This window comes from Chionomys nivalis, chromosome 4 (genome assembly GCF_950005125.1).
Source record: "Chionomys nivalis chromosome 4, mChiNiv1.1, whole genome shotgun sequence".
Lineage (NCBI taxonomy): Eukaryota > Metazoa > Chordata > Mammalia > Rodentia > Cricetidae > Chionomys > Chionomys nivalis.
The window spans coordinates 55,805,841-55,829,189 of record NC_080089.1 but is presented as its reverse complement, the minus strand read 5'-3'; the positions used below and the strand labels follow the sequence as shown (position 1 = coordinate 55,829,189).

Genomic DNA, 23,349 nt, shown 5'->3' with positions numbered 1-23,349 from the left:
TGCGCCACCACCGCCCGGCCTGCTTTTTGGTTTTTGTTTTTTTTTCCAAGACAGGATTTCTTTGTGTAGTCCTGGCTGTCCTGGAACTAGGTATGTAAACTAGGCTGGCCTCAAACTCACGGAGATCTGTCCACCTCTGTCACCCGAATACTGGAATTAAAGGTATGTGCCACCACCACCTGGCAACTATTTATTTATTTTTTTTTTTTGGTTTTTCGAGACAGGGTTTCTCTGTGGTTTTGGAGCCTGTCCTGGAACTAGCTCTTGTAGACCAGGCTGGTCTCGAACTCACAGAGATCCGCCTGCCTCTGCCTCACGAGTGCTGGGATTAAAGGTGTGCGCCACTACCGCCCGGCCTGGCAACTACTTTTAATCTTAATCAGAGAAGCCTCTTTGGAGTGAATGATGTTTGGCTGGTTAAGGTGTTAAGAATAAGTGACAGTTGAATGTTCAGTTCTAAAACAGACATTTATACCTCCCTTCTAAGGCTTAGGGAACATCTTGGAAGAGGAAACAGAAAGAATGGAAGACTGGAAGATATGGAGAAGGGCTATGAAATGCTATCTTCCCAATTTTATGGGCATGAATAACCATTACAATCACGAACTCACAGACCCTGCAGTTTCTTTGCACAAGGCCAACAAAAGACAGGCCTTGGTAACTACACACACACACAAACATACACACACACACAGAACTAGAGGCTATGGATAGATTCTGGAAATGGGGAATCAATGTCTTCAGATACAAACCCACTAGTAAGCCCACCAGGCTTCAATGCATATCATAGTTCCAAATATAGATACAGGGATGACTTTGGGTAAATGCAGCAGGTCACAAAACAGAAAGGCATAAACCTGGGGGAAGGATTTGTAGGAAGGAGGGGAGTTGAAGAAGTGAGAGGGATATGAGAAAGGATGAAGGGCAAGCAGAAAGCATTATATATCCATATGAAATTATAAACAAATAAACATAGCTAATAAAAATACTTCAGAACAGAAAGTTAATGTCTTAGAATTGAATAATGGTGATAGCTGCCCAGGCCTGTGACTATACCAAAAAAAAAAACAGAATTGTAGTATTCTTTTCCTTTCTGTCTCTCTCTTGAAATTGAATTTCATACTGTAGATCAGGCTGATCTGGCATTTATTATATAGCCTAGGCTGACCTTCAACCTCTGGCAATCCTTGGCTAAGGCCTTAACCTTTCAACTAAATGCTAAAATTTACAGATAAGAGCTACTGTACCTGGTTCAAGAATTTTATTTTTGTATAGCAAACTTATATCTACACTTCAATCCCAGGGCTCAAGAGGCAGAGGCAGGTGCATCTCTGAATTCAAGGTCAGCCTGGTCTACAGAGAAAGTTCCAGAACAGCCAAGGCTACACAGAGAAACCTTGTCTCCAAAAACGAAAATAAATAAAATAAAAATAAAAAATAAGGGTATAGAGGCTATTTATGGTCCATGTCTATCACACAGCAAAGCCTGATTACATATAACAAGTTTTTCACTTTTCCCGAACAGAACTGAATTGTATGTATGAGGCAGAAGAATCATGAGTTCAAGGCCAACTTTAGTTACACAGCCAAACCTTGTCACAAATAAACAAAAACTGAAGAATACTTTGTCTGTATTATATGTACTGTATTTTGGGGAGAGAAACAGGTAGGTGGGTATTCCCAAGAAGTGTATTCTAAAGGCAAGAGGATTCTACAAAGTAGTATATTACAGCAAGGAAGACCCCTGCTTTAACTCAGACCTACACCCTTTCTTCTGGAACACCACGACGGTGTGGCACGTCCTTTCCTGTTTCCCCTGTAGCACCACCAGCTATAACAAGGCATTTAGTTGAGTGTGGCAAAGAGATTGGTTGTTTTATGGTTCAACATTACCGTGGTCAACTGGATGTCCCACTCTGGATCTCTTTAGGGGCAGATGTACTTCCTCCTACCCGATACCACCCCAATGTACAATGCCAAGACTGGCCTCGCAATACTCAAGCAGGGAAAAACTACCAACCAAGGAAGGGATGAGGACACTGGGATTGTGGGTAGGCCCCATCCAAACCAACAATCATGGTGATACTTTGTTTATGTTTTAACAAATAAAGCTTGCCTGAAGATCAGAGTGCCAAGCAGTGGTGGCAGAAACCTGTTATCCCAGGACTCAGGAGACAGAGGCAGAGGGATCTCTGTTAGTTCAAGGCTACCCTGGGCTACATGAAATTGATCCAGTCTAAAGGGGAACAGAGCTCACACAAAGGTGATCTTAGCACTAGGGATCACACACCTTTAATCCCGGCACTAGGGAGGTGGAGACAGGAATGTGATACAGCTGGGAGGAGCTCAGTGCAGCCTGGGCAATCGGTCTGAGAAAGCAGTCTTGATAGGATCGCCCTTTGGTCTGAGCATTGATAGAGGTAAGAAATCTAGTGTCTGGGCACTGTGCTTCTCTGATCCTTCCACTTTCACCCCCTGACAGCTGACTCCAAGATTTATTATTAAGAATGGTTAGAGCCGGGCAGTGGTGGTGCACGCCTTTAATCCTAGCACTTGGGAGACAGAGGCACGCTGATCTCTGTGAGTTCAAGGCCAGCCTGGTCTACAAGAGTTAGTTCCAGGACAGGCTCCAAAACTACAGAGAAACCCTATCTCGAAAAACCAAAAAGGAAAAAAAAAAAAAAAAAGAAGGAAGGCCAGGAATGGTAGTACCTGCTTATAAATAAAGTAAAAGAAGGGACAGCCTGATCTACACAATAGTTCCAGACAGGGCTACACAGAAAGACCCTATCTCAAAAAAAAAAAAAAAAAAGACAAAAGACAAGGAGGCTGGGTTTCTCAATCAATAGTGACAGAACATTTGCCTAGAATACACAAAGCCCTGGGTTATAATCCCTGTCCAAAAAAAGAGGATGTGGATCTGCTACTGGAGTAGTTCAGCGCTCTGTATGAGCTGGCAACCTCTGGCTAACAGTGTGGGGTCAGATGGACTAGTAATTCCAAGTCACTAGCCACAGACTTCATCAGTGGTTTTGGTTTTGATTTGAAATTCAGTTTCTCTACATAGTCCTGGCTGTCCTGGAACTCACTATGTGGATCAGGCTGGCCTCAAACTCACAGAAATCCACCTGTCTCTACCTCCTAAGTGCTGGATTAAAGGCGTGCGCCACTACATCTAGCTTCATCAGTGTCTCCATTCAGCCACACAACTTTAAGCCAGCTCTGCTACCATCCATTCTCTCTACAAACACACCAGCAATTCCTATTCATTAGCCTTGCCCATCCCCATTTTTAGTTTGTTTTTTTTTTTTTTCTTTTCGAGACATGATTTTTCTGTGTATCAGCCTTGGCTGTCCTGGAACTCGCTTGGTAGACCAGGCTGGCCTCAATCGAACTCATAGCCACCTGCCTCTGCCCACCAAGTGCTCGAATTAAAGACATGTACCACCACCCAGTGCCCATCCTTTTTTTATTTTTTTCCTTTGGTTTTTTGAGACAAGGTTTCTGTGCGTAGACTGTCCTGGCACTCGCTCTGTAGCTGCCCACCCTCTTTTTATAGCAGCATTTATTTTGGTGGGTTTTGACTACATGTGGAGAGTGTAAACCTTTGGAACACTCACTTGATTAGCATAGCGTTTTGGTAACTTCTTGCCAGGGTCAATGTCCATTTCCTCATCATCTTTCTTATCTTCTTCCCCACTCTCCATCCCCGTCCAGTCATCTTCAGCCAGTCTTCTGGCATGGTTCACATAGTCCAACCGCTTGCTGGAGGAGAAGATAAGGTCAGGTCTATGCATACTATACAAAGATATCCCACAGCATACAGATGTCATTCAATTAAAGGATGACAAATTTGGAAGTGACTAGAGAAATCTGGTGGGGGTAAGAAATAACAAAACTTCTTTTGTAAGGTTAAACTAGTAACCATCACCTCACAGTTCCTAATCAGGGAACACCTCTGAACAGTCTTCCTCGGTTTCTAAAGAATGTTCAAAGTAGGGGGCTGGAGAGATGGCTCAGTGGTTAAGAGCATTGCCTGCTCTTCCAAAGGTCATGAGTTCAATTCCCAGCAACTACATGGTGGCTCACAACCATCTGTAACGAGGTCTGCTGCCCTCTTCTGGTCTGCAGACATACACACAGATAGAATATTGTATACATAATAAATAAATAAATAAATATTAAAAAAAAAAAAAAAAAAGAATGTTCAAAGTAGGGGCAGGAAAAGTGGCTCAGCGGTTGGGAGCATGACTGCTATTCCAGAGGACCTGGGTTCAATCCCCAGAGCCCACATGGCAGGTCAGAGCTGTCTGGAATCCAGGATCAGACACCCTCACACAGACATATATGTAGATGGAGCACCAGTGAATATAAAAATAAATTATTTAAAAAATGTTCATAGTAAACCATCCTTAGAGGAATTTCCAAGACTCACTAGCTGAATAAGCTAAACCCACATTACCCCACTGCACTACAGATGAGAAACATCTCCTGCCTGGCAGACTCATCAAAAGCCCAGAGATGGGAAGGAGGAAACACTAAAGGCAGTGAGAAGTTCAAAGCAAGAGACACTTCTGGGGCATTCCGCTTCATACAGCATATTGATCTTGTTTGAGTTTCAAAAGAAGTTACTTGGCTTAAGACTTGACATTTTTGCTGGTGTGGTGGTACACATTTTTGATCCCAGTACCCCAGAGACAGAGGCAGGTGGATCTCTGGGAGTTCAGGAAACCTCGTCTATATAGTGAGTTCCAGAATAGCTACATAGTGAGACCTTGTCTAAAAAAGGAAAAAAAAAAAAAAAAAAAAAAAAGCACCAAGAGCCTGGTTTGTCCCAGCAGTAATGGGACACAACTTTAATTTTAATTCCAGCACTCAGGAGGCAGAGGCAGGCAGATCTCTGAGTTCGAGGCCAACCTGGTCTACAGAGCAAGTTTTAGGATGTCCAGGGCCACACAGAGAAACTCTGTCTCAAAAATGCCAAAAAAAAAAAAAAACAGGGAAGGAAAGGAGTGAGTGGGGCTGCAATCAGCAAACAACTCAGAATTTATCAGGACTGCGTGTGTTAAACCCATCTACTGGCAGTGCTGTGCAAAACGCAGACGCTATGCAAGCGGTACAGCTGTGGCTAGTTCCTTCCAATGCGCTTTTCCTTAAGTTAGGACTCCAAAGAGGCCAAAGATGCACTGAGACAAAGGACAGGCCTTGACCTCAGAGAGCACAGCCTAACACACACCTATCTTGCCCTTTTCCTCTTTGTTCATTTTGGCATTTAGAATTAAATGTAGGGAAAACATTTCCACCGATTCTCTGTAGAATTAACTTGAACTTCCAAGGGCACTACAGAAACATTTGGACTGAAGGCAGATGGGAAGGCCATACCAAGACCATCATCAGAGTGGGTGAGAAGTCACACATCAGCAATACAGGGAATGTGGGAGCAGAAGTCTAAATTACAAAGTTCAGTAGTGTTGCCAGGAAAAATAGAAACATGTAATCACTTATTAGTGAGCTTTTGCTTCAAAATTTCAGTTTTTCCTTCTTTTTTTATATGCAGAAAATGTACGGATAAAAGATAAATACCTGTGACAGAATTTACCCACCCAACCTTGTGGACAGGAATAACCTTCTTCTGTGAAGGAGTTCTAAGGAGACCAGCCTAGTAGACAGGAATACCCTTCTGGGCAGGGGTTCTATGGAGAGAAGCCTAGCGGACAGGAATAACCTTCTTCTGGGCAGGGGTTCTACGGAGAGAAGCCTAGCGGACAGGAATAACCTTCTGGGCAGGGGTTCTATGGAGAGAAGCCTAGTGGACAGGAATAACCTTCTTCTGGGCAGGGGCTCTATGGAGAGAAGTTCAGTGGCCTGTGAATGATTCACAGCTCCCAGCGTAAAGAAGCCAAGGAGTGGAAGCACCCTTACGATTTCTGTAGCTCTAGCAGCTGGCGGCGCCGCTCACTTTGCTCCCAGGAACTGTACTTGGACTTGTATTGGGATAGGCGAGGGTGCGGGGCAGCCGTGCTGTTCAGTTCTTGAGACACAGAAAAGCTACTAGCTAGGGCCTGACTCAGTTCTTCCATCTTCCCTAGAAAGGAAAACATAAAATGGTTTGTTTATTTATTTCATATTTTGATAATAAGGCAGTTATTATTTAAAAGAAAAATCTCACTTAACCAAAATTAGTTATTTCTGTGGAGGGAGACAAAAGATAAATGAGTTATATATTAGTAATAATGTTATTTTCTATTAGTACTTCAATAACAGAAAGTTTAATAGCTGAGGGAATAAATCTAAACACCAATCATTAAATAAAGTTCCTTTATTGCCTTTTTTTCTGCTTCTCATCATAATAAGTTACCCCTAACACCCAGTGATGTGAAAGAGCATCTTTTTTTTTTTTTTTTTTTTTTTCCGAGACAGGGTTTCTCTGTGGTTTTGGAGCCTGTCCTGGAACTAGCTCTGTAGACCAGGCTGGTCTCGAACTCACAGAGATCCGTCTGCCTCTGCCTCCCAAGTGCTGGGATTAAAGGCGTGCACCACCACCGCCCGGCCATGTGAAAGAGCATCTTAACTTGGTTCCTAAATAGTTCTAAATATAATTCTGATGATATTTTTGTTTATTTTTCACCATGTAATCCTGGCTGGCTTCAAACTTACATAGACTTGCCTCTGCCCCCAAGTGCTGAGATTAAAGACATAGTCTACCAAGAAGCTTAGAAAGAAGGAAAGAAAGAAAGAAAACAAGCAAGCAAGCCAGGTGGTGGTGGTGCACGCCTTTAATCCCAGCACTCGGGAGGCAGAGGCAGGCGGATCTCTATGAGTTCGAGGCCAGCCTGGTCTACAAGAGCTAGTTCTAGGACAGGCTCTAAAGCTACAGAGAAACCCTGTCTCGAAAAACAAAAGTGCATACCGCACCACTGCACCCAGGATACTGCAAATTCAAGGTCAGGCTGGTCTATATATTGAGTTCCCAAGCCAGACAGGAAAACATTAAGGAGGCCCTGTTCCAAAACAAAAACAAAACTGTGATGAGTCAGGCCTGTAATCTCATAATCTCATCTACTCCGCAGGGTAAGGAAGAGAATGACAAGTTAAAGGCCTGGCTGGGCTACAGAATAAGCTCACAACCAGCCTGGGTAACCTAGCACTACCCTATCTTAGGAAAAAGAAAGGAGGTCTGGAGAGATGGCTCAGAGGTTAAGAGCACTGACTGCTCTTCCAAAGGTCCTGAGTTCAATTCCCAGCAACCACATGGTGGCTCACAGCCATCTATAATGAGATCTGATGCCCTCTTCTGGCAAGCATACATGGAAGGAATGTTGTATACATAATAAATAAATAAATCTTTAAAAAAAACCAGCTGGAAAAAGAAAGGAGAGGAAAGAAAAAGAAAGTGAAAATTAGGTGGGACCAGGCTCACTAATGCCTAAAATCCCAGCACAAGGGGATGAAGGCAGGAAAGGAGGATCAGCAGTTCAAGACCAGCCACAAATACGTAGGGAATTCTAGATAAGTATGGGACTATTGAGACCCCCGCCTCAAAAAACAAATGGGCTGTAGAGATGACTCAGGGGTTAGGAGCACTTGTCATTCCTGCAGAGGAACTGGATTCAATTCCTGGAACCAATACAGTGGCTCACAACAAATTTGAGGCTGTCTTCTGGCCTCTCCAGGCAAGCACATGGTGCATACATATAGTTACAAATCTTTTTAAAAGGGGGTAGCTGGAATTATAGCTCAATAGAGAAGTGTTTCCATTGCATGCAATGCTCCTGGTTCAATTCACAGTTCTTCAATCCCAGCTGGTTTTGGAGCTCAGTGTCAAGTGTTTGGCTTTGATTGGCCAGGAGGGTGGAGTGAGGTTAATACATATGGATTCACCACTTTAACCATTTAAGTACACAGTTCTGCAGTGGGGAATAACTTTACATTGTTACCAACTGTTTCCAGCTTGCAAAATTAACCTTCTAGCTGGTTGTGGTAGCATGCCCACGTTATCCAAAACCTGGAAGGTTGAGACAGGAGGATTTCACCAAGTTCCAATCAGCCTGAGCTACAGAATAAAACTATCTCATTAAAAGGGAGGAAGGAGAGACTGGATGTAGGGTGGGAGAGTACTGGAGAGATGGCTCAGCTTTTCAGCTATTAGGTTAAGAGTACTGGCTGCTCTTCCAGAGGGCCCGGGTTCCACATAGTGGTTACTGAGCATCTGTAAAGCAGTTCTGGGGAACTGGAGTCCTCTTCTTTCCCCCCAGCAGTGCACCCATGTGGCGCACAGACATGCAAGCAAAACACCCATACACGTTTTCTTTTAAATGTGCATACATGACACATAAAAATAAACAGGGAGGGCTGGAGAGATGGCTCAGCGGTTAAGAGCATTGCCTGCTCTTCCAAAGGTCCTGAGTTCAATTCTCAGCAACCACATGGTGGTCACAACCATCTGTAATGAGGTCTAGTGCCCTCTTCTGGCCTGCAGGCATACATGTAGACAGAATATTGTATACATAATAATTAATTAATTAATTAATTAATTAAATATTTAAAAAAACGGGGAAAAAAGGATAGGAATATACTTCCGTTGGTAGAGCATTTGCTCAGTATGCACCGAATTTGCACCAGGCCTTGGGTTTGAAAGCCAGGAGGAAAAAAGAAAAAGAAAGACAGCAGCAAGCAGCATTTATATATCCTTAAGACATTAAGAGTGCTTCTTTTAGAAAATGTGTTAAGTGAAATACTATCAGTGTGAATTTAAGGTTGTGTATCAAAGTATTTGTAATACAACTGGGAATATTAGGATAATTATTGAGCTTCCCCCCCCCCAAGGTATCCTCAATAGTATGCCACTGAAACCGTCCCTAACGGTACACTAGAGGGTGGCACACGCCTGCAATGGCAGTAAGACTGAGGAAGGAAACGAACTCCCGAGTGTAAGGCCCACGTAAGCCTCTTCCCTAGTCTGACAGATGCTCCCTCAAGGCGGCCGTGGACTCTAACGTCCTCCCTGTCACTACCCCCTCCCCACTGTCTCTATTGATGGGGTCATCTATCTCTAGCTCACCCTGCCACACAATAATATTCCTCATGAATTAAGGTCAGATTCCCTGGCATACAACGGCAGAAATATGGCCAAACCCGACATCCTAGACTGGTTGGCCTCTCTGGGTAGCGACTGGAAAGGCAAAGTATTGGGCGATCGGAAGAAGTTACAGCTAAGTCGCAGGAAGCGGACAGGGCCAAACTCAAGACTTACCGCACCGAGGAGTCAGTCGCGCACGCAGCCTCCGCCTCCACGAACTGACCAATTACCCGCCCTAGCGGAGTTAGACCCGCCCCCCCTTAGGAGTGGCACACCAAACTTCCGGTTCCGCCTACCGTGGTGCATCGCGGGAGTGGCGACAGGCCATTACTTCCGCCCTGAATACGGGATTGGTGTTTTTGCGCCGGGAAGGGCTAACAGATTTGGTTTGGTGTTTGTTCAGAACTCTGCGTAGATGGTTAGCGAAGCAGAGGCTTCACTCCTGAGCACAAACTTGTCCCGGGTCCTTGGGCTAACAAAGCCCTGACTTCGTGGCCGTCACCACTCCGGGTCTGCCCAAGCTCTAGCACTGCGCCCACAGCTTGTCTTTGTCTTGCTTGTGTCGTTTTCGGAATGGCATTCAAGTTTCGAACTAAAAGATGTTCTTTCCCCATTCTCCCTTCTAACTGCGTGGAAAGGAACCTGGCTTGGATCTTGTTAGTTAGCGTTCAGAGATCCTAATAAAACCAATAAACAGTGTCTGCACGATAAGATCATTGCTAGGCTGTAAAATAAAAACCCCTTTCGAGTTCCGAGGCCAGCCAGGTCTACAGAGCGAGTTCCAGCTCCAAAGCTACAGAGAAACCCTGTCTCGAAACCCTCCCCCCCCAAAAAAAAAATAAAAAAAAAAAAAACCTCACCACGACTTGCTTCTTATTGAATATTTACTATGAGACAGATGTAATGCTTTACTTAATTTACTCTTCAGTGAACAGGAGTCTGCCTCTGGGGATGTATCTCCGTAGGGTGTTTTCTAGCATGCACTAACGCCTGCATTCTACCCCCAAGACCACATAAATTCGTAGTGGCACCTACCTGTAATCCCAACATCAGGAGGTAGGCAGGTAGAAGCAGAAAGGACAGAAGTTTAAGTTCATCCTCCACTACATAGCGATCTAGAAGCAAGTCTGAGCTACATGAGAACCACTCTCTGTAGGTTTTGGGGTTTGTTTTGCTTTGTTTTGTTTTGTTTTTCGAGACAGGGTTTCTCTGTGTAACAGTCCTGGCTGTCCTTGGACTTTCTATGTAGATCAGACTCGCCTCAAACTCAGAGATGCCCCTCCCTCTGCCTCCCAAATGCTGGGATTAAGGGTGTGCGCCACCACACAGCTCTTGATAACGTTTTAATTTGCTGAATGTTTGACTGTCACAGAACTAAGTTACCCATTACTATCATAACTATACAATAGAAACAAGCTATCAAAAGTTGGTACATGTTGAGTCTAGACAAATCCAAGATGAGGACTGGAGAGATGACTCAGCTATTAAGAGCAATTGTTGCTCTTGCAAAGACGACTCAGATTTAATTCCTAGCACTTACAAGGCAGCTCACATTGCCAGCAAAACACTCAAAATTAGAAAACAACAACAACAAAACAAAAAAACAAAAAAAAAACCAAGATGCCTATCTCTTGGATATATAACACCATCCATTTGCATGGGAGCTCCAGGCACCCAAAATTGCATGGAGATCCTGTTTTTAAATTTTTCCTTATTTGATGAATAAATATTAAACTCCTGCATTCAATATTAGAAACTTACAGAGTGTAAAACATAAACTCGGCCCATCCTCAAAAAGGAGGGACAAAATATCACTGGGTGGTGGTGGTGCACACCTTTAATCCCAGTACTTGGGGGGCAGAGACAGGTAGATCTCTGTAAGTTCAAGGGCAGCCTGATCTAGAGATAGTTCCAGGACATCCAGGACTTTAAAAAAAAAAAAAGGTGACAAAATATACATGTATAAAAATATAAAAATAACCAGGAATCAGGTTGTGGTGACCCTGGACTATAACCCTAGCACTTGGGAGGTGGAGGCAGGAGAATAGGCATTCAACCTGGGCCACATGGGATTCTGTCTCAAAGTAAACTGGCAAAAATTCTAAGCGAAAGGGCTGGAGAGATGGCTCAGTGGTTAAGAGCATTGCCTGCTCTTCCAAAGGTCCTGAGTTCAATTCCCAGCAACCACATGGTGGCTCACAACCATCTGTAATGAGGTCTGGCGCCCTCTTCTGGCCTTCAGGCATACACACAGACAGAATATTGTATACATAATAAATAAATTAATTAAAAAAAAAATTCTAAGTGAAAGTTCTTGGACCCACCCAGCTTTAGACTTTGGCTTTTATTTTTAGATAGGGTCTAGTTCTATAGCCTAGACTGACCTCAAAAGTGAGTTCGAGGCCAGCCTGGTCTATAGAGGGTCCAGCCTCTATATGAGTTCATACACTCCAGGGTAGGGACATGTGGGTTAGAAATGTTATTAGGCAAGAAGAACAGATATGAAAGAAATACAGAGACATAGGATAGTACCAGGAGGGCAGCCCAGTGAATACTGAATCCAGAATACGCCACGTTTATTTTGCATTTGCTTGACCACGACAGATGTCACCCCAACATGTGGCTATGACAATAGAGTGAGTTCCAGGATACCCAGGAATATTACACAGAAAAACCCTGTCTCAAAAAGCAAGCAAACAAACAAAAAAGCAAAAGAACTAGGCTATAACTTAGTGATACAGTGTTTGTATAGCATGCATGAATAAAAAGACATAAATGGACTACTGTTGCTAAGAGATGCCATAAATACCTCTGGGCAAAGTGGCCACAGCTATTATTTTTTTAGATTTATTTATTCTCATTTTATGTGTATGAGTGTCTGCCTGAATATATGTACATGTATGGTGTGTATAGCTGATGCTCACATAGGTCAGAAGGAGGAATTGAATCCTTGGAACTGGCATTATGGTTATAAGCTACCATATAGGTGCTAGGAACCAAACCTTAAGTTTCTCGGCAAGAAAAACAAGTGCTCTGAACTGCTGAACTCTCTTTCTCTATGCCGTATTTATGTAACAGGGTCACATACCTTAGCACAACTGACTTCATGGTGGAAGTGCAATTCATGCTATAAAACAGCACATAGCACCACCAGCCAAAGTAAAAACAAAGACATAACCCATCAAAGTCCATCGTTCCGGGAACATCTCTAAGTGAAATAACCTTGTTTTATTGGCTTCTATAGTACTGCTTCTGGCTGTTCTTTTTAACTGAAGTGTGTCAACCCGGAATATGGTTTTTGTGTTCAAAAGTTCACCCTGTGAAAGGTCTGGGGGCTACACCAGGATCCCAAGCACCCATTGTAGTCGCTGGTAGGCTAATAAATACTTTCTATTGGCTTAAACCTATGTCTGAGCAGTCTTCTCTGGTGAATACCCAAGTTATTTATAACAACCAAACATCCTAGCTGAGCCATCTCTCCAGACCATTCTTCATTCTTTAAGAAGTATTCATTTGCCGGGCGGTGGTGGCGCACGCCTTTAATCCCAGCACTCGGGAGGCAGAGGCAGGCGGATCTCTGGGAGTTCGAGGCCAGCCTGGCAGCCTGGTCTACAGAGCTAGTTCCAGGACAGGTACCAAAGCTACAGAGAAACCCTGTCTCGAAAAACCAAAAAAAAAAAAAAAAAAAAAAGTATTCATTTTATGTGTGTGTGGGTATACACAAGTGTGGATGCCTGAAGAGACAAGAGGTATTTCATGCCCTTGGAGCTAGATTTATGGATAGTTAAGTCTGACAAACTGGTCCTCTGTAAGAGTAGAATAGGCTCCTAGCATCTGAGCCATTTCTCTGTTCTCACTTTCAGCAGCGGTGAGAGTTGAGACAGGGTTTCTCTGTGTAACCCTACCTGTCCTGGAACTTGCTCTGTAGACCAGACTGGCCTCGAACCCCTGCCTCTGCTTCCCGAGTGCTGGAATCAAAGGACTGTGCCACCACTGCATAGCTCCAGTTGTTTCTACCACTGCTTACCTTGAGTATCACCTTGTTATCCACTCCCCAGAGGCGTGTTCTCTTTTTGACACTTGATCTTACCTCTACCTCTCCCAAATGTGTACTTCTCTCTACCATTCTTCTGAAATGGTCTCCTGTAACCCAGTCTGGGCTCAAATTTCTGATCCTTCAGCCTCCACTTCCCAGGTGGTGGTATTAAAGGCACACAACACATCAACCTTTTTGTGTGTGTTTGTGTGGGGAGGCATTTTGCTTGCAAGTATATCTATGTGCCATGTGCATGCCTGGAGGACACTGGAGCCCTTGGAAGTATTGTAGTTTCTGGAAAAACAGCTAGTACTCCTGACTGCTGAGTCATCTCTTCAGCCTTTTGTTTTGCTTTTTGAGACAGTCTGGCTGAGTAGCCTTGGCTGACCCTAAACTTGCAGTGTTCCTCCTGTCATTACCTCCCAGATACTTAGTGGACACCACACCAGCTCTAACTTTTTATATAGCATTCTGCTGAGACCAGTCATTGCCTACTATTGCTACTGGTTTGGAAACTCAAGCTGAGACTCTCACATACCTTTTAAAAGCTGGCTGGCCGGGTGGTGGTGGCGCATGCCTTTAATCCCAGCACTCGGGAGGCAGAGGCAGGCGGATCTCTGTGAGTTCGAGACCAGCCTGGTCTACAAGAGCTAGTTCCAGGACAGGCTCCAAAACCACAGAGAAACCCTGTCTCGAAAAACCAAAAAAAAAAATAAATAAATAAATAAAATAAAAGCTGGCTGTGCTGACATTGGCAGTCTCTTAAAAGGGAGTAGCCTAATTCATTTATCATACAATCAAATACTCTGACCCATCTTCCATTATCATCTGAAAGGTGGAGAGTAACTGGTCTATTTAAATGGGTTGTTGGAAGGGTTATATAGGTTAATACATACTACCTACTTAAAAATGGGTCTAACATTTGGAAGCACCTCATGGTACCTTCCCTGTTTATTGCTTGCTTGTTTTATTTTATTTTTTTTGGTTTTTCGAGACAGGGTTTCTCTGTGGTTGCTTGCTTGTTTTAATTTATTTTGTGTGGATACACACGACACACCTCACATGTGGATTCTAGGAATAAACTCAGGTTGTCAGGCTGAGCAGCAAGAATTCTCCCATTGAGCCATCTTACCTGGGACATTAATGCCTCCACCTAGTGAAGTAGAGAAAGCACATAAAACCTAAGCCTTGTCGGGCGGAGGTGGTACACACCTTTAATCCCAGCATTCCGGGCCGCCAGGGATATTCAATGAGACCCTGTCTCGAAAAACAAACAAAAAATCCATCAGTGCACACTGTAATCCCAGCACTGGAGACACTGAGGCAAGAGGATCACTTCAAGTTCTAGACCTGCCTGAGTTGTATATCAAAACCTGTGAAAAATAAAAGCACTCTCACCCCAAAAATGAACTTAATAGGCTGGGCTCTGTATTCTATTTTGTCTGGGCTAAAACTTGATTCTCTCTTCACCAATTCTATTGGTTTTTTTTGCTTCGTTTTTGCAGTAGGGGTTAACATCGAACCTATGACCTTGCACACATTTTACCACTCCTTTTTAGGAACCTCCCAGATCACTTCTAACCACTAGCCGACCAAGCTACAGGGTGATCATTTCCTTAGGCAAGCAAACACTCCAGGCCTTTAATATGGTATTTCCTGGGGCTGGGCTATCAACAGGAAGTCTTCTGGATAAAAACTCTGCCAAAACATTCATTCCGGGAAAAGGGCTGGTGACAAATCTGCTCAGCTTGTCCAACACCGTGCAGCCTCCACGTGAGGCTCCCGCAGCAGACCTCACGCCTATAATCCCATTCCCATTCTTAGGGTTCATGAGCTTGTACGATCAATAGATACGGCTAGATAGAAACCTGGGTAAGAAGACAAATATTTACACTTAACAAGGTGGTAGGGGCATTTATTGGCATAAGTTAAAGATTTCTTTAAATGAGAGAGTGAACACTTAACATTCAAGTTGCACCACTTTATATATAAAAAAACAACAAAAAAACTTAACTCCAATTCTCCATCTGTTCAGTCCTATTTCAAGACGATAAAGCAAAGGAGGAAAGGGGTTAACGTCCTGCTTCTGCACCATCAAGTTTAAGGCACTAGCAGCTAACAATCCCCAGTGCAATACAAAACTGCTTCTCACTGACTCCTAAGACAGTCATTTAATTATCAGTTCAAATTCGAAGAAAATTTCCCGGAACACAAAGGGCGATTCCTCCCATCCCCGGGTCAGTAACCTGTAGTTGCCACGGGAAGAATCCTAGCTAGGCATCCAGATCAAAGTCATCGCGTTCCTCATTGTACTCCAGCACGTGCCGCTTAATCTTGGACGAGTCCACCCAAGTGACAAAGTCCTCCATGCTGCGAGTAACGAGAAAGGCGGGATCGGTGACCACGTCAGGGCCGACGCGGACGTGACCCTGCTCCACAAAGGCCACAGCAGCCTGGAGGTGCTGCGCCATGCGGAGCTTGAGGAGCAAAGTGGGCAGGCGGCGGCGGCAGAAGGACGAGGCTGTGACGGAGTCGCAGAGTTCGAGCGAGCCGCGCGTGGGCACCAGGCCGAGGGCGTAGAGCTTGTCCAACAGCGCCGCCGTAGCGCGCACGCGGAACGGGTCGCGTTCGGGGAGGTCGCGCAGGCGCCGCGCCAGCTCGCGCACGGCGCGGCTCAGCTGGTTGTAGCGCGTGTATTCCTCGCGCCGCTGGAGCCCGTACCGCCGCAGCACGCGCAGCTCGTGAAGGTTGTGGTCGGTGACCTCCCAGTTCAGGAAGTCCACCTGCTTCAGCAGCTTCTGCTCGTGGAACTTTAGCTTCCGCACCATCGTGGAAAGAGCCCGAGAAAGCTGAAAGCACGCAGAGAACACAGCACAATTTCCGCCTCGGCGCGGGAAGATCCCCGCCGCCTACTCCTCTGAGCCAATAAAAAGAAAGATGAAGACCACGCCCCCATTCCATTTTTTAATTGGTCCAACTGGGAACTTCCTGTCGGGGGAAAGGCCCGAGGGAGGTCGGGAGGGCGTGTCCTGCGAAGGCGGTTGAGCCCTGTAGCCGCGGGTGGAGAGCGGCGGGAACGGGGCTGTCACGTCGCCTAGTTCTTCAACAATTTTATCTCAGGCACCTGTCTTTGGTGACTCCCAAGAGAGTTCTCTTCAAGAGCTGCAAACGTCATTTTCGGGAGAGCGGAGTGACTGCTTTTGAGGGAATTTACTCTGCTAAAAGATGGGTTAGAACTGTGCGAACTTCTCCGCGCCAGCGGTCCCTAGGATTGGCCAAAAGTCCACCCCAGCCAGCATCGAGTCTATCACTGATCTGGGAAAGGAATTCTCTCCTTGCCAAAAAGTACTGAGCAGCGCCAAACCTATGGCATGCCGTTTCCTGGTCGTTTCCTAGACGCATGGAATCAGAGGGTGGGAAGCAGCCCTGACATCTAGCTTTTACTTTTTTGAGACAGTGTGTCTCTCCCTAGGTAACCCAGGCCAGTCACGAAATCGCTATAATCCAACCGGCCTCAGTCTTCCAGAACGCTGAGATTACGAGCATGAGCCACTACGGTCATCATATTTATTTTTATTTTATTGAGAGACAGGGTCTTTCTATGCAGCCCTGCCTGTCCTGGTACTCTTCAGGTATACCAGGCTGGTCTCGAATCCAGAGATCCCACCCACTTCTGCCTCCCGAATGGTGGAATAAAAGGCTTGCTTCACTACTCCCGGTTCTTATTTTACAGGCGTTTCTATGTTACTCAGGTCGGTCCAGAGGTTCTGTGTTTCTGACAGTCCTCAGTGGTGAATGATGCCCACCGAATATGAGAAACTCGGTGTAAATATAAGTCCTAGTCCTTTCGTGTGAAAATACCTTGTCTGGCAAGTTTGCTTGACACCCCCAAGCTCCAGAAGATCTTCCTGTCTGAAATCACAGAAGCAGAACTAAGATAAAAAAAATTTCTACTGAACCCCCACCCTGACAGGTCCTTCCCCCTTCAAATCCCTTCAAACCCCTCCAAACCCCACCAAACCTCACGCTTTGATGCCATGGCACCCAATCCCCATTTCCCAAGTGAGGTTGTTGTCCCTCGACTTTATCAAAGAATAGTCTGAGCCGGGCGGTGGTGGCGCATGCCTTTAATCCCAGTACTCGGGAGACAGAGGCAGGCGGATCTCTGTGAGTTCGAGGCCTGCCTGGTCTACAAGAGCTAGTTCCAGGACAGGAACCAAAAGCTATGGAGAAACCCTGTCTCGAAAATAAAAAAAAAAAAAAAGACAAAGAATAGTCTGCATCGGTTAAGGTTTGGTTTCCAGGTCTGCTCAGATCTAGCATCTCTGGTACAGAAACCTCAAAGGGGTTTCATTGGGGTTGCAATGTCAGCCTGGTCTCTCTCCTCTCCTGTCTTCTTCTCTCCTCCCTCTCCAAATCCCTGAACTTGCAACCAGCCTAACAGTCAATGGATGGACTGTTTGATGTCGGTCTAAGTGATCCATGCAAGAAAGTTCCAGGGACAGAAGAGTTCACTCTTCTTGTAGGCCAGAGAGACATTCACTGCCCCCCTTTCCTTTTCATCATCCTCAAGGCCTGGAATAAAAAGATCTGTACAAATGTGGTACAGACAGACATGTACACCAAGTCAGTACACACTCTTAACTGCTGAGCTAGCTCCATCTACAGTCATCCCAGCCCTACAAGGAAATACGCTCCAAGCTTTTTATAGACTCTAAAGGGAGTTGAGGTAATCATCTTAGCAGTTAAAAATGATTGTTCCAGGCACTGGTGGCACATGCCTTTAATCCCAGCCCTCAGAAGGCGGAGGCAGGGGGATCTCTTGTGAATTCAAGCTAACAACTGGTCTACAGAGAGAGTTCCAGGATCATCATGGCTACACAGAGAAACCTTGTCCTGGGGAAAAACAAGAACAATAACAAAAACCAGCCAAGTCTGATGATGTGAGGTTGTTCCCTAGGATCCACATGGTGAAAGGAGAGAACTGAATCTCTCAAGCTCTCTCTGACCTCTAAGACATGCACTGCAGCACACACAAATAAAAATATTTTTTTTCTGTTTTGTTGTTTTGTTCAAGACAAAGTTTCTCTGTATAGCTTTGGTGCTTGTCCTGGAACTAGCTTTTGTAGATCAGGCTGACCTCAAACTCATGGAGATCTGCCAGCCTCTGCCTCCCGAGTGCTGGGATTAAAGGCGTGTGCTACCACCACTCGGCAATATAAAAATTTTAATCAGAAAAAAGAAATTCAAAGATCACCTTGACTGTTGTATAAAGAACAATGGTGTGTGTGTGTGTGCGCACGCACGTGCACAGAAAACATAAGGAGGCTATAGTAGCCATCCAGGTCAGATCAGAAAGAAGATACCTGAGCCAGAAAAGCAGTACTAAGATGCTTGTAAAAGGGAAATGACAAAATGATGAGAAGAGTCGAGGATGATTTTTCTTTTACATCCCAACAGTTTAGCTATGTATATATATATACGTAATCACCCGAGATGGAGAAAGCAGATACAAGCAGAGAGCATTTGGGGATAGGCAAGATCAGAAAGCCCATTTTGTAGATGGTAGGTTGGAGACATCTATTAAAAGTTCAAATAGGGGCTCCAAAGCCACAGAGAAACCCTGTCTCGAAAAACCAAAAAAAAAAAAAAAAAAAAGTTCAAATAGGGAGGCAGGGGCAGGCAGATCTCTGTGAGTTCAAGGCCAGCCTGGTCTACAGAGCAAGTGCCAGGACAGGCTCCAAAACCCTGTCACGAAAAACCAAAAAGTTCAAATAGAGCTGAATGACTTTAATTCAAGCACTGGGGAGGTAAGGGCAGGTGGATATCTCTGTGAGTTCAAGACTAGTCTGATCTATATAGAGTTCTAGGACAGCCAGGGCTGTAGAGAGAAGCCCTGTTTTCTTTGTGTGTGTATGTATGTGTGTATGTTTTTTTTTTTTTTTTTTTTTTTTTTTTTAGAGTAGGAGAGTTTATATCTTTAATCCCAAGATTTGGGAGGCAAAGGCAGGTGAATCTCCTTGAGTCTGAGACTAACCTAGTTTACATAGTGAGTTCCAGGTTAGCAAGGGCTACATAGCGAGACTCTGTTAAAAAAAAAAAAAAAAAAAAAAGCTGGCAGTTGTGGCACAGCCTTTAATCCCAGCACTCAGGAAGCAGAGGCTGGCAGATCTCCATGAGTTCAAGGTCAGCCTGGTCTACAAAAGATAGTTCCAGGATAAGCTCCAAAGCTACAGTGAAACCCTGTCTCGAAAAACCAAAAATAAATAAATAGAATAAAATAAAATAAAATATTCTAGGGTGATTGGCAGTATTAAGAGATAACTTGGTTTGTAAAGGTGCTAAGCCTGACCACCCATCTCTGGAACCCCATGTTGGAGGGAAAGAACAGACTCCCTTGTTCTCTGGCCTACATACACACACCAAATAAATGTAATAAGAAACATCCCAATTTCCTAAATGGCTTTCAGAGCCACATTTTCAGGCAGGAATGATGAGGCTGGGAGATAAAGATGGGACAGGCAGTTTAGAGACAGGACCTCAGTCAATATCTGTATCCTCAGTCATGAGCTAAAAATGTCCTAACTGTAAAAACAAAACAAAACAAAATATATACATACACATAGAGATAGAAAAGACAAAGACAGAAAGAGGAAAGAAGAAGAAAAAATTTTTTTTTAAAAATGTCCTAACTGGAGGCCAAAGAAATGCCAAAACTGTTTGTAGGCTTTAATCCCTGGTCTGGTTCCTAAATGATTTTAGCATTGTTACTTCAAAGGAGGGAATGGTGAGAACAGATAAAACTTTGTCAGATGGAAAAAGAGCCCAAAGCAGCTCCTCATAAAATGTCCTCATGGGAGGCCACAAATATGAGAAGAGTTCTATTTTTTTGTTTTTATTGTCTTTTAAGTAGTACATCTACCTAAAGGTTTTAGGGGCTGTTCCCTCCCCATGCCTCATGCTAGTTTCTGTCATTTTACTTCCTGTTTGCATGTTTGCTTATTTATTTGTCTTGAGACAGGTTCTCATTCCATAGTCCTGGCAGGCCTTGAACTTAATCTGTAGACTAGACTGGCTTCAAATTTACAAAGACTTGCCTGCCTCTGCCCCCAGTGTGTTGGAATTAAAGGCACATGCCACCAAGCCTAGTTCATTTTAGCTCTCATTTTTTTTTAAAAAAATATTTGTTACATATACAATATTCTTCCTGTATGTATGCCTGCAGGCCAGAAGAGGGCACCAGACCTCATTACAGATGGTTGTGAGCCACCATGTGGTTGCCGGGAATTGAACTCAGGACTTTTGGAAGACCAGGCAATGCTCTTAACCACTGAGCCATCTCTCCAGCCCCCCTGAGCCATCTCTCCAGCCCCTCCCCCATTTTAGCTCTCTTGATACTGCCGTCTCAGCCTCTCAAATTTAGAATTACAGGCATTTACCACCATGTCCAGCTTCTGAGAATATATCTTCAAATATGTGATCATCATTCTAGTCTAGTCTGCCTCCAAAGGTCTCCCAGGTTTCCTTGACCCAGTCTTTGTCCCACCACTGTTGTGGAATATTAATTTAAGGTGTGTTACATTTGTTTTCTGTGGAACGTTTGTTGAATGATGCAAAGATGTGCTGCATTCTTTTATGTTGCATTTGTTTAACTCTGTTTTACCGTGCCCATCTACTAATAAAGAGGTGAACAGCCAATAGCTAGGCAGGAGAAAGGACAGGCAGGGCTGGCAGCAGAGAGAATAAATAGAAAGAGAAATCTGGGAAGAAAAAAAAATCTAGGAGCGAGAAAGAGGAGAGAGGAGAGGAGGACTCCAGGGGCCAGTCACCCAGCCACTCAGCCAGACATGGAATAAGAAGGAAAGAAAAGATATCCAGAAATAGAGAAAGGGAGAAGCTCAGGGGCAAAAGATAGATGGGATAATTTAAGAAAAACTGGCTAGAAACAAGCCAAGCTAAGGCTGGGCATTTATAAGAACGGGTAAGACCCCATGTACGATTTATTTGGGAACTGGGTGGTGGGCCTCCAAAAGAGTCAAAAGAGTAAAGAGTTTAAAAAAAAAACAACAACAATATTTTGACACCCAACAAGGGGCCATATTTCCATGTAGGGCCTGAGAAAGCTGAAAGAAAAAAGAAAAAGGACAGGGCTCCTTTAAGAGGCACTGCCATTCAGGCGATATGATAGCAGTAAATAAAAAAAGGCAAGTTTGTAGCAGCCCAGGTACTGGCTTCCTCCCCTAGGAAGGCTAGGCGCAGTTCCTGGCCATGCACTTCCAACCTGGCTGTGAGCTTTAGGCTTGTCTTTCACACCTAGAGGGGGGTGGGGAACAGCCGAGGGTCTTGCAAAGGATCCAGGTGTAGCTTAGCAGTCTAAAGTTCGCTTATGCTGACAAAAAGGACTAGAGATACGAAGCAAAAGAGGTCCAGACAGCAAAACCACTAAACAGGTTTCAGTTCCCTTTATAATGTGTATAGGCTTAAGAAAGAAGGAAAAAAAAAGATACGGACAATATGGAAAGAAATAGCTTAAAAATAATAAAGTTTTTAAATAGAGAAGTAAAGTAATAAAAAGAATAAGCCACATAGAGATGAAAAATATACAGGGAATCTGGATCCTGTATGTTATTGTGTTGATTTTGAATTTTTCAATGCTGGATAAGCAAACAAAAGCTGCTTAGAGACATGGGATTGAAAGAGGGACTGATGAAATAAACCAGCCTAGATATTTTAAGAATGACTTAACTTTAAAATGGAGGTAAAAAAATGTATTTGTAAAATGGAACTTAAAAGATGCATTAATTTGGAAAAGCTGTTTTGCTTTTGTTCCCACTATGATGGTCACAAACTTAGGATCCTCCTGCTTTAGTCCAGCAAGTCTGTCGCCACCACCAGCTATGTATTCATCTTCATAGGGAGTCAAATCCAGATTGTATCAATGAAAATGAGTTTTGAAGCCAGAGGTCTGAGAATCACATCCCATTTTATTTTAAAGTTATAACCACCACCACTCCCATCCCAGAGAGTTTCTTTGGGTTTCTTTGGCTGTTCTGGAACTCTCTCTGTAGACCAGGCTGACCTCCAACTCACAGAAATCCGCCTGTGAGTGCTGGGATTAAAGGAGTTTACCACCACTGCCCGACTCAAAGGCACCAGTCTTTAGCAGCACGAATTTATCCCAGTAACTATACAAAGAGCACGATCAGAATGGGGAGGTAGGAAGCTCTAGCTGGGGGTGGGACAGGGGAGTAAAGGCTCCAGGACTCAGCCTAGAAAGAGGTCTGGGCTACAGTCTTTGTTGTAACCTCAGACGTAGACAAGAAAAAGAGAAGGTCCCTGATTGGTGTCCCACTCAGGTTGAAGGTAGTGCCCTCCCATGCATTTTCCACAGCCCTGGCCACATTAGACGGGAACATCTTGTCTACCTGTGAAGATACTACTATGAGCGTCCAAAAGATAAGCACAGTTTCTTACTTTGTTGTCTTTCCAGGGGTTTGGCAAATTATCGGTACTCGGTTAATTTATTGTTTGGAATACATAATTTAATGAATGAGATAGTTTGGGTGAATTAAAGAGCAGAGGGGGCGGGGCAGGAATCCAACCGTTGTGCTATTCGCTCCAGACTTTAGCACATTTCCTGTTTTAATCAGTTCACCGCGTTATGCATAAACTAGAGGGTCAAATCCTGAAAATCTAGAGGCTATCTACCAGAATACGCCTTCTACTTGGTGTTGCTGGCCAGAATGGAAGATCCAGTTTCCGCGAAAGGACAAAGAAACCCAGAACTCGCCTGTGCCTAAACTTATTCCTTGCCACTGCAGAAGTATAGTCTCCCCCACCCCAACCCAAGGCGGAGGTGCTCCCGGCCCAATCAGGCTCGCAGCACCGGGTATCCCCTGCGGGATACCAGAGTTGCACAGTTCCCTGCCTCGCCTCTGAGAACAATCCCGTTGTGCTAATCCCTAGTCTCCTAGGGGCAAGCGAGACGGGAAAGGAAGCTTGAAAAGTGTAATCCACAGCTCTCCTCCCCGACAGCCTGCGCGGCTCTCCCAGCCCTTAGCTCCCTCTTTGCCACTCCGCGTTCCGCAAACTTTGGAGTTGTCCTGCACTTGCGTCACGGAAAAAGCAGGCGAGTGATAGAGTCCAGGAGGCGAAGCCCCGCGGCGGCTGGCGAGCTCCCCCGCGCGGTGCTCCAACCCGGGCGTGAGGTGGCTCTCGACGTCGGCTACTCCGC

At 44.6% G+C, this 23,349-nt stretch overlaps 2 protein-coding genes across 5 annotated transcripts in view; both read right to left on the bottom strand.

Moving 5' to 3' along the window:
- The window catches only part of Snupn (snurportin 1), a 41,160-nt gene extending 25,713 nt beyond the window's left edge, over window positions 1-15,447 (bottom strand). Inside the window, exons 1-4 of one of the 4 annotated variants that reach the window (XM_057768961.1) lie at window positions 15,362-15,447; window positions 14,328-14,372; window positions 5,923-6,085; window positions 3,621-3,765 (exon numbers count right to left, since the gene is read on the bottom strand). In XM_057768961.1, coding sequence (XP_057624944.1) covers window positions 3,621-3,765; window positions 5,923-6,080 — 303 coding nt within the window. In that variant the 5' untranslated portion in view covers window positions 6,081-6,085; window positions 14,328-14,372; window positions 15,362-15,447. Of the gene's footprint in view, window positions 1-3,620; window positions 3,766-5,922; window positions 6,086-9,253; window positions 9,330-10,114; window positions 10,154-14,247; window positions 14,267-14,327; window positions 14,373-15,361 lie in introns of those variants that run through there. The other 3 variants (XM_057768964.1, XM_057768963.1, XM_057768962.1) reach the window with 3 other exon arrangements.
- On the bottom strand, window positions 15,389-16,018 carry Imp3 (IMP U3 small nucleolar ribonucleoprotein 3). The gene has a single exon (XM_057768966.1). The coding sequence runs from the start codon at window positions 15,941-15,943 to the stop codon at window positions 15,389-15,391; it is 555 nt and encodes a 184-aa protein (XP_057624949.1). The 5' UTR covers window positions 15,944-16,018.
- Window positions 16,019-23,349: the final 7,331 nt, after the last annotated feature.

Bases quoted from the DNA above. Each gene is read 5' to 3' on its own strand.
- Imp3 (XM_057768966.1), bottom strand. From the start codon at position 15,943: ATGGTGCGGAAGCTAAAGTTCCACGAGCAGAAGCTGCTGAAGCAGGTG.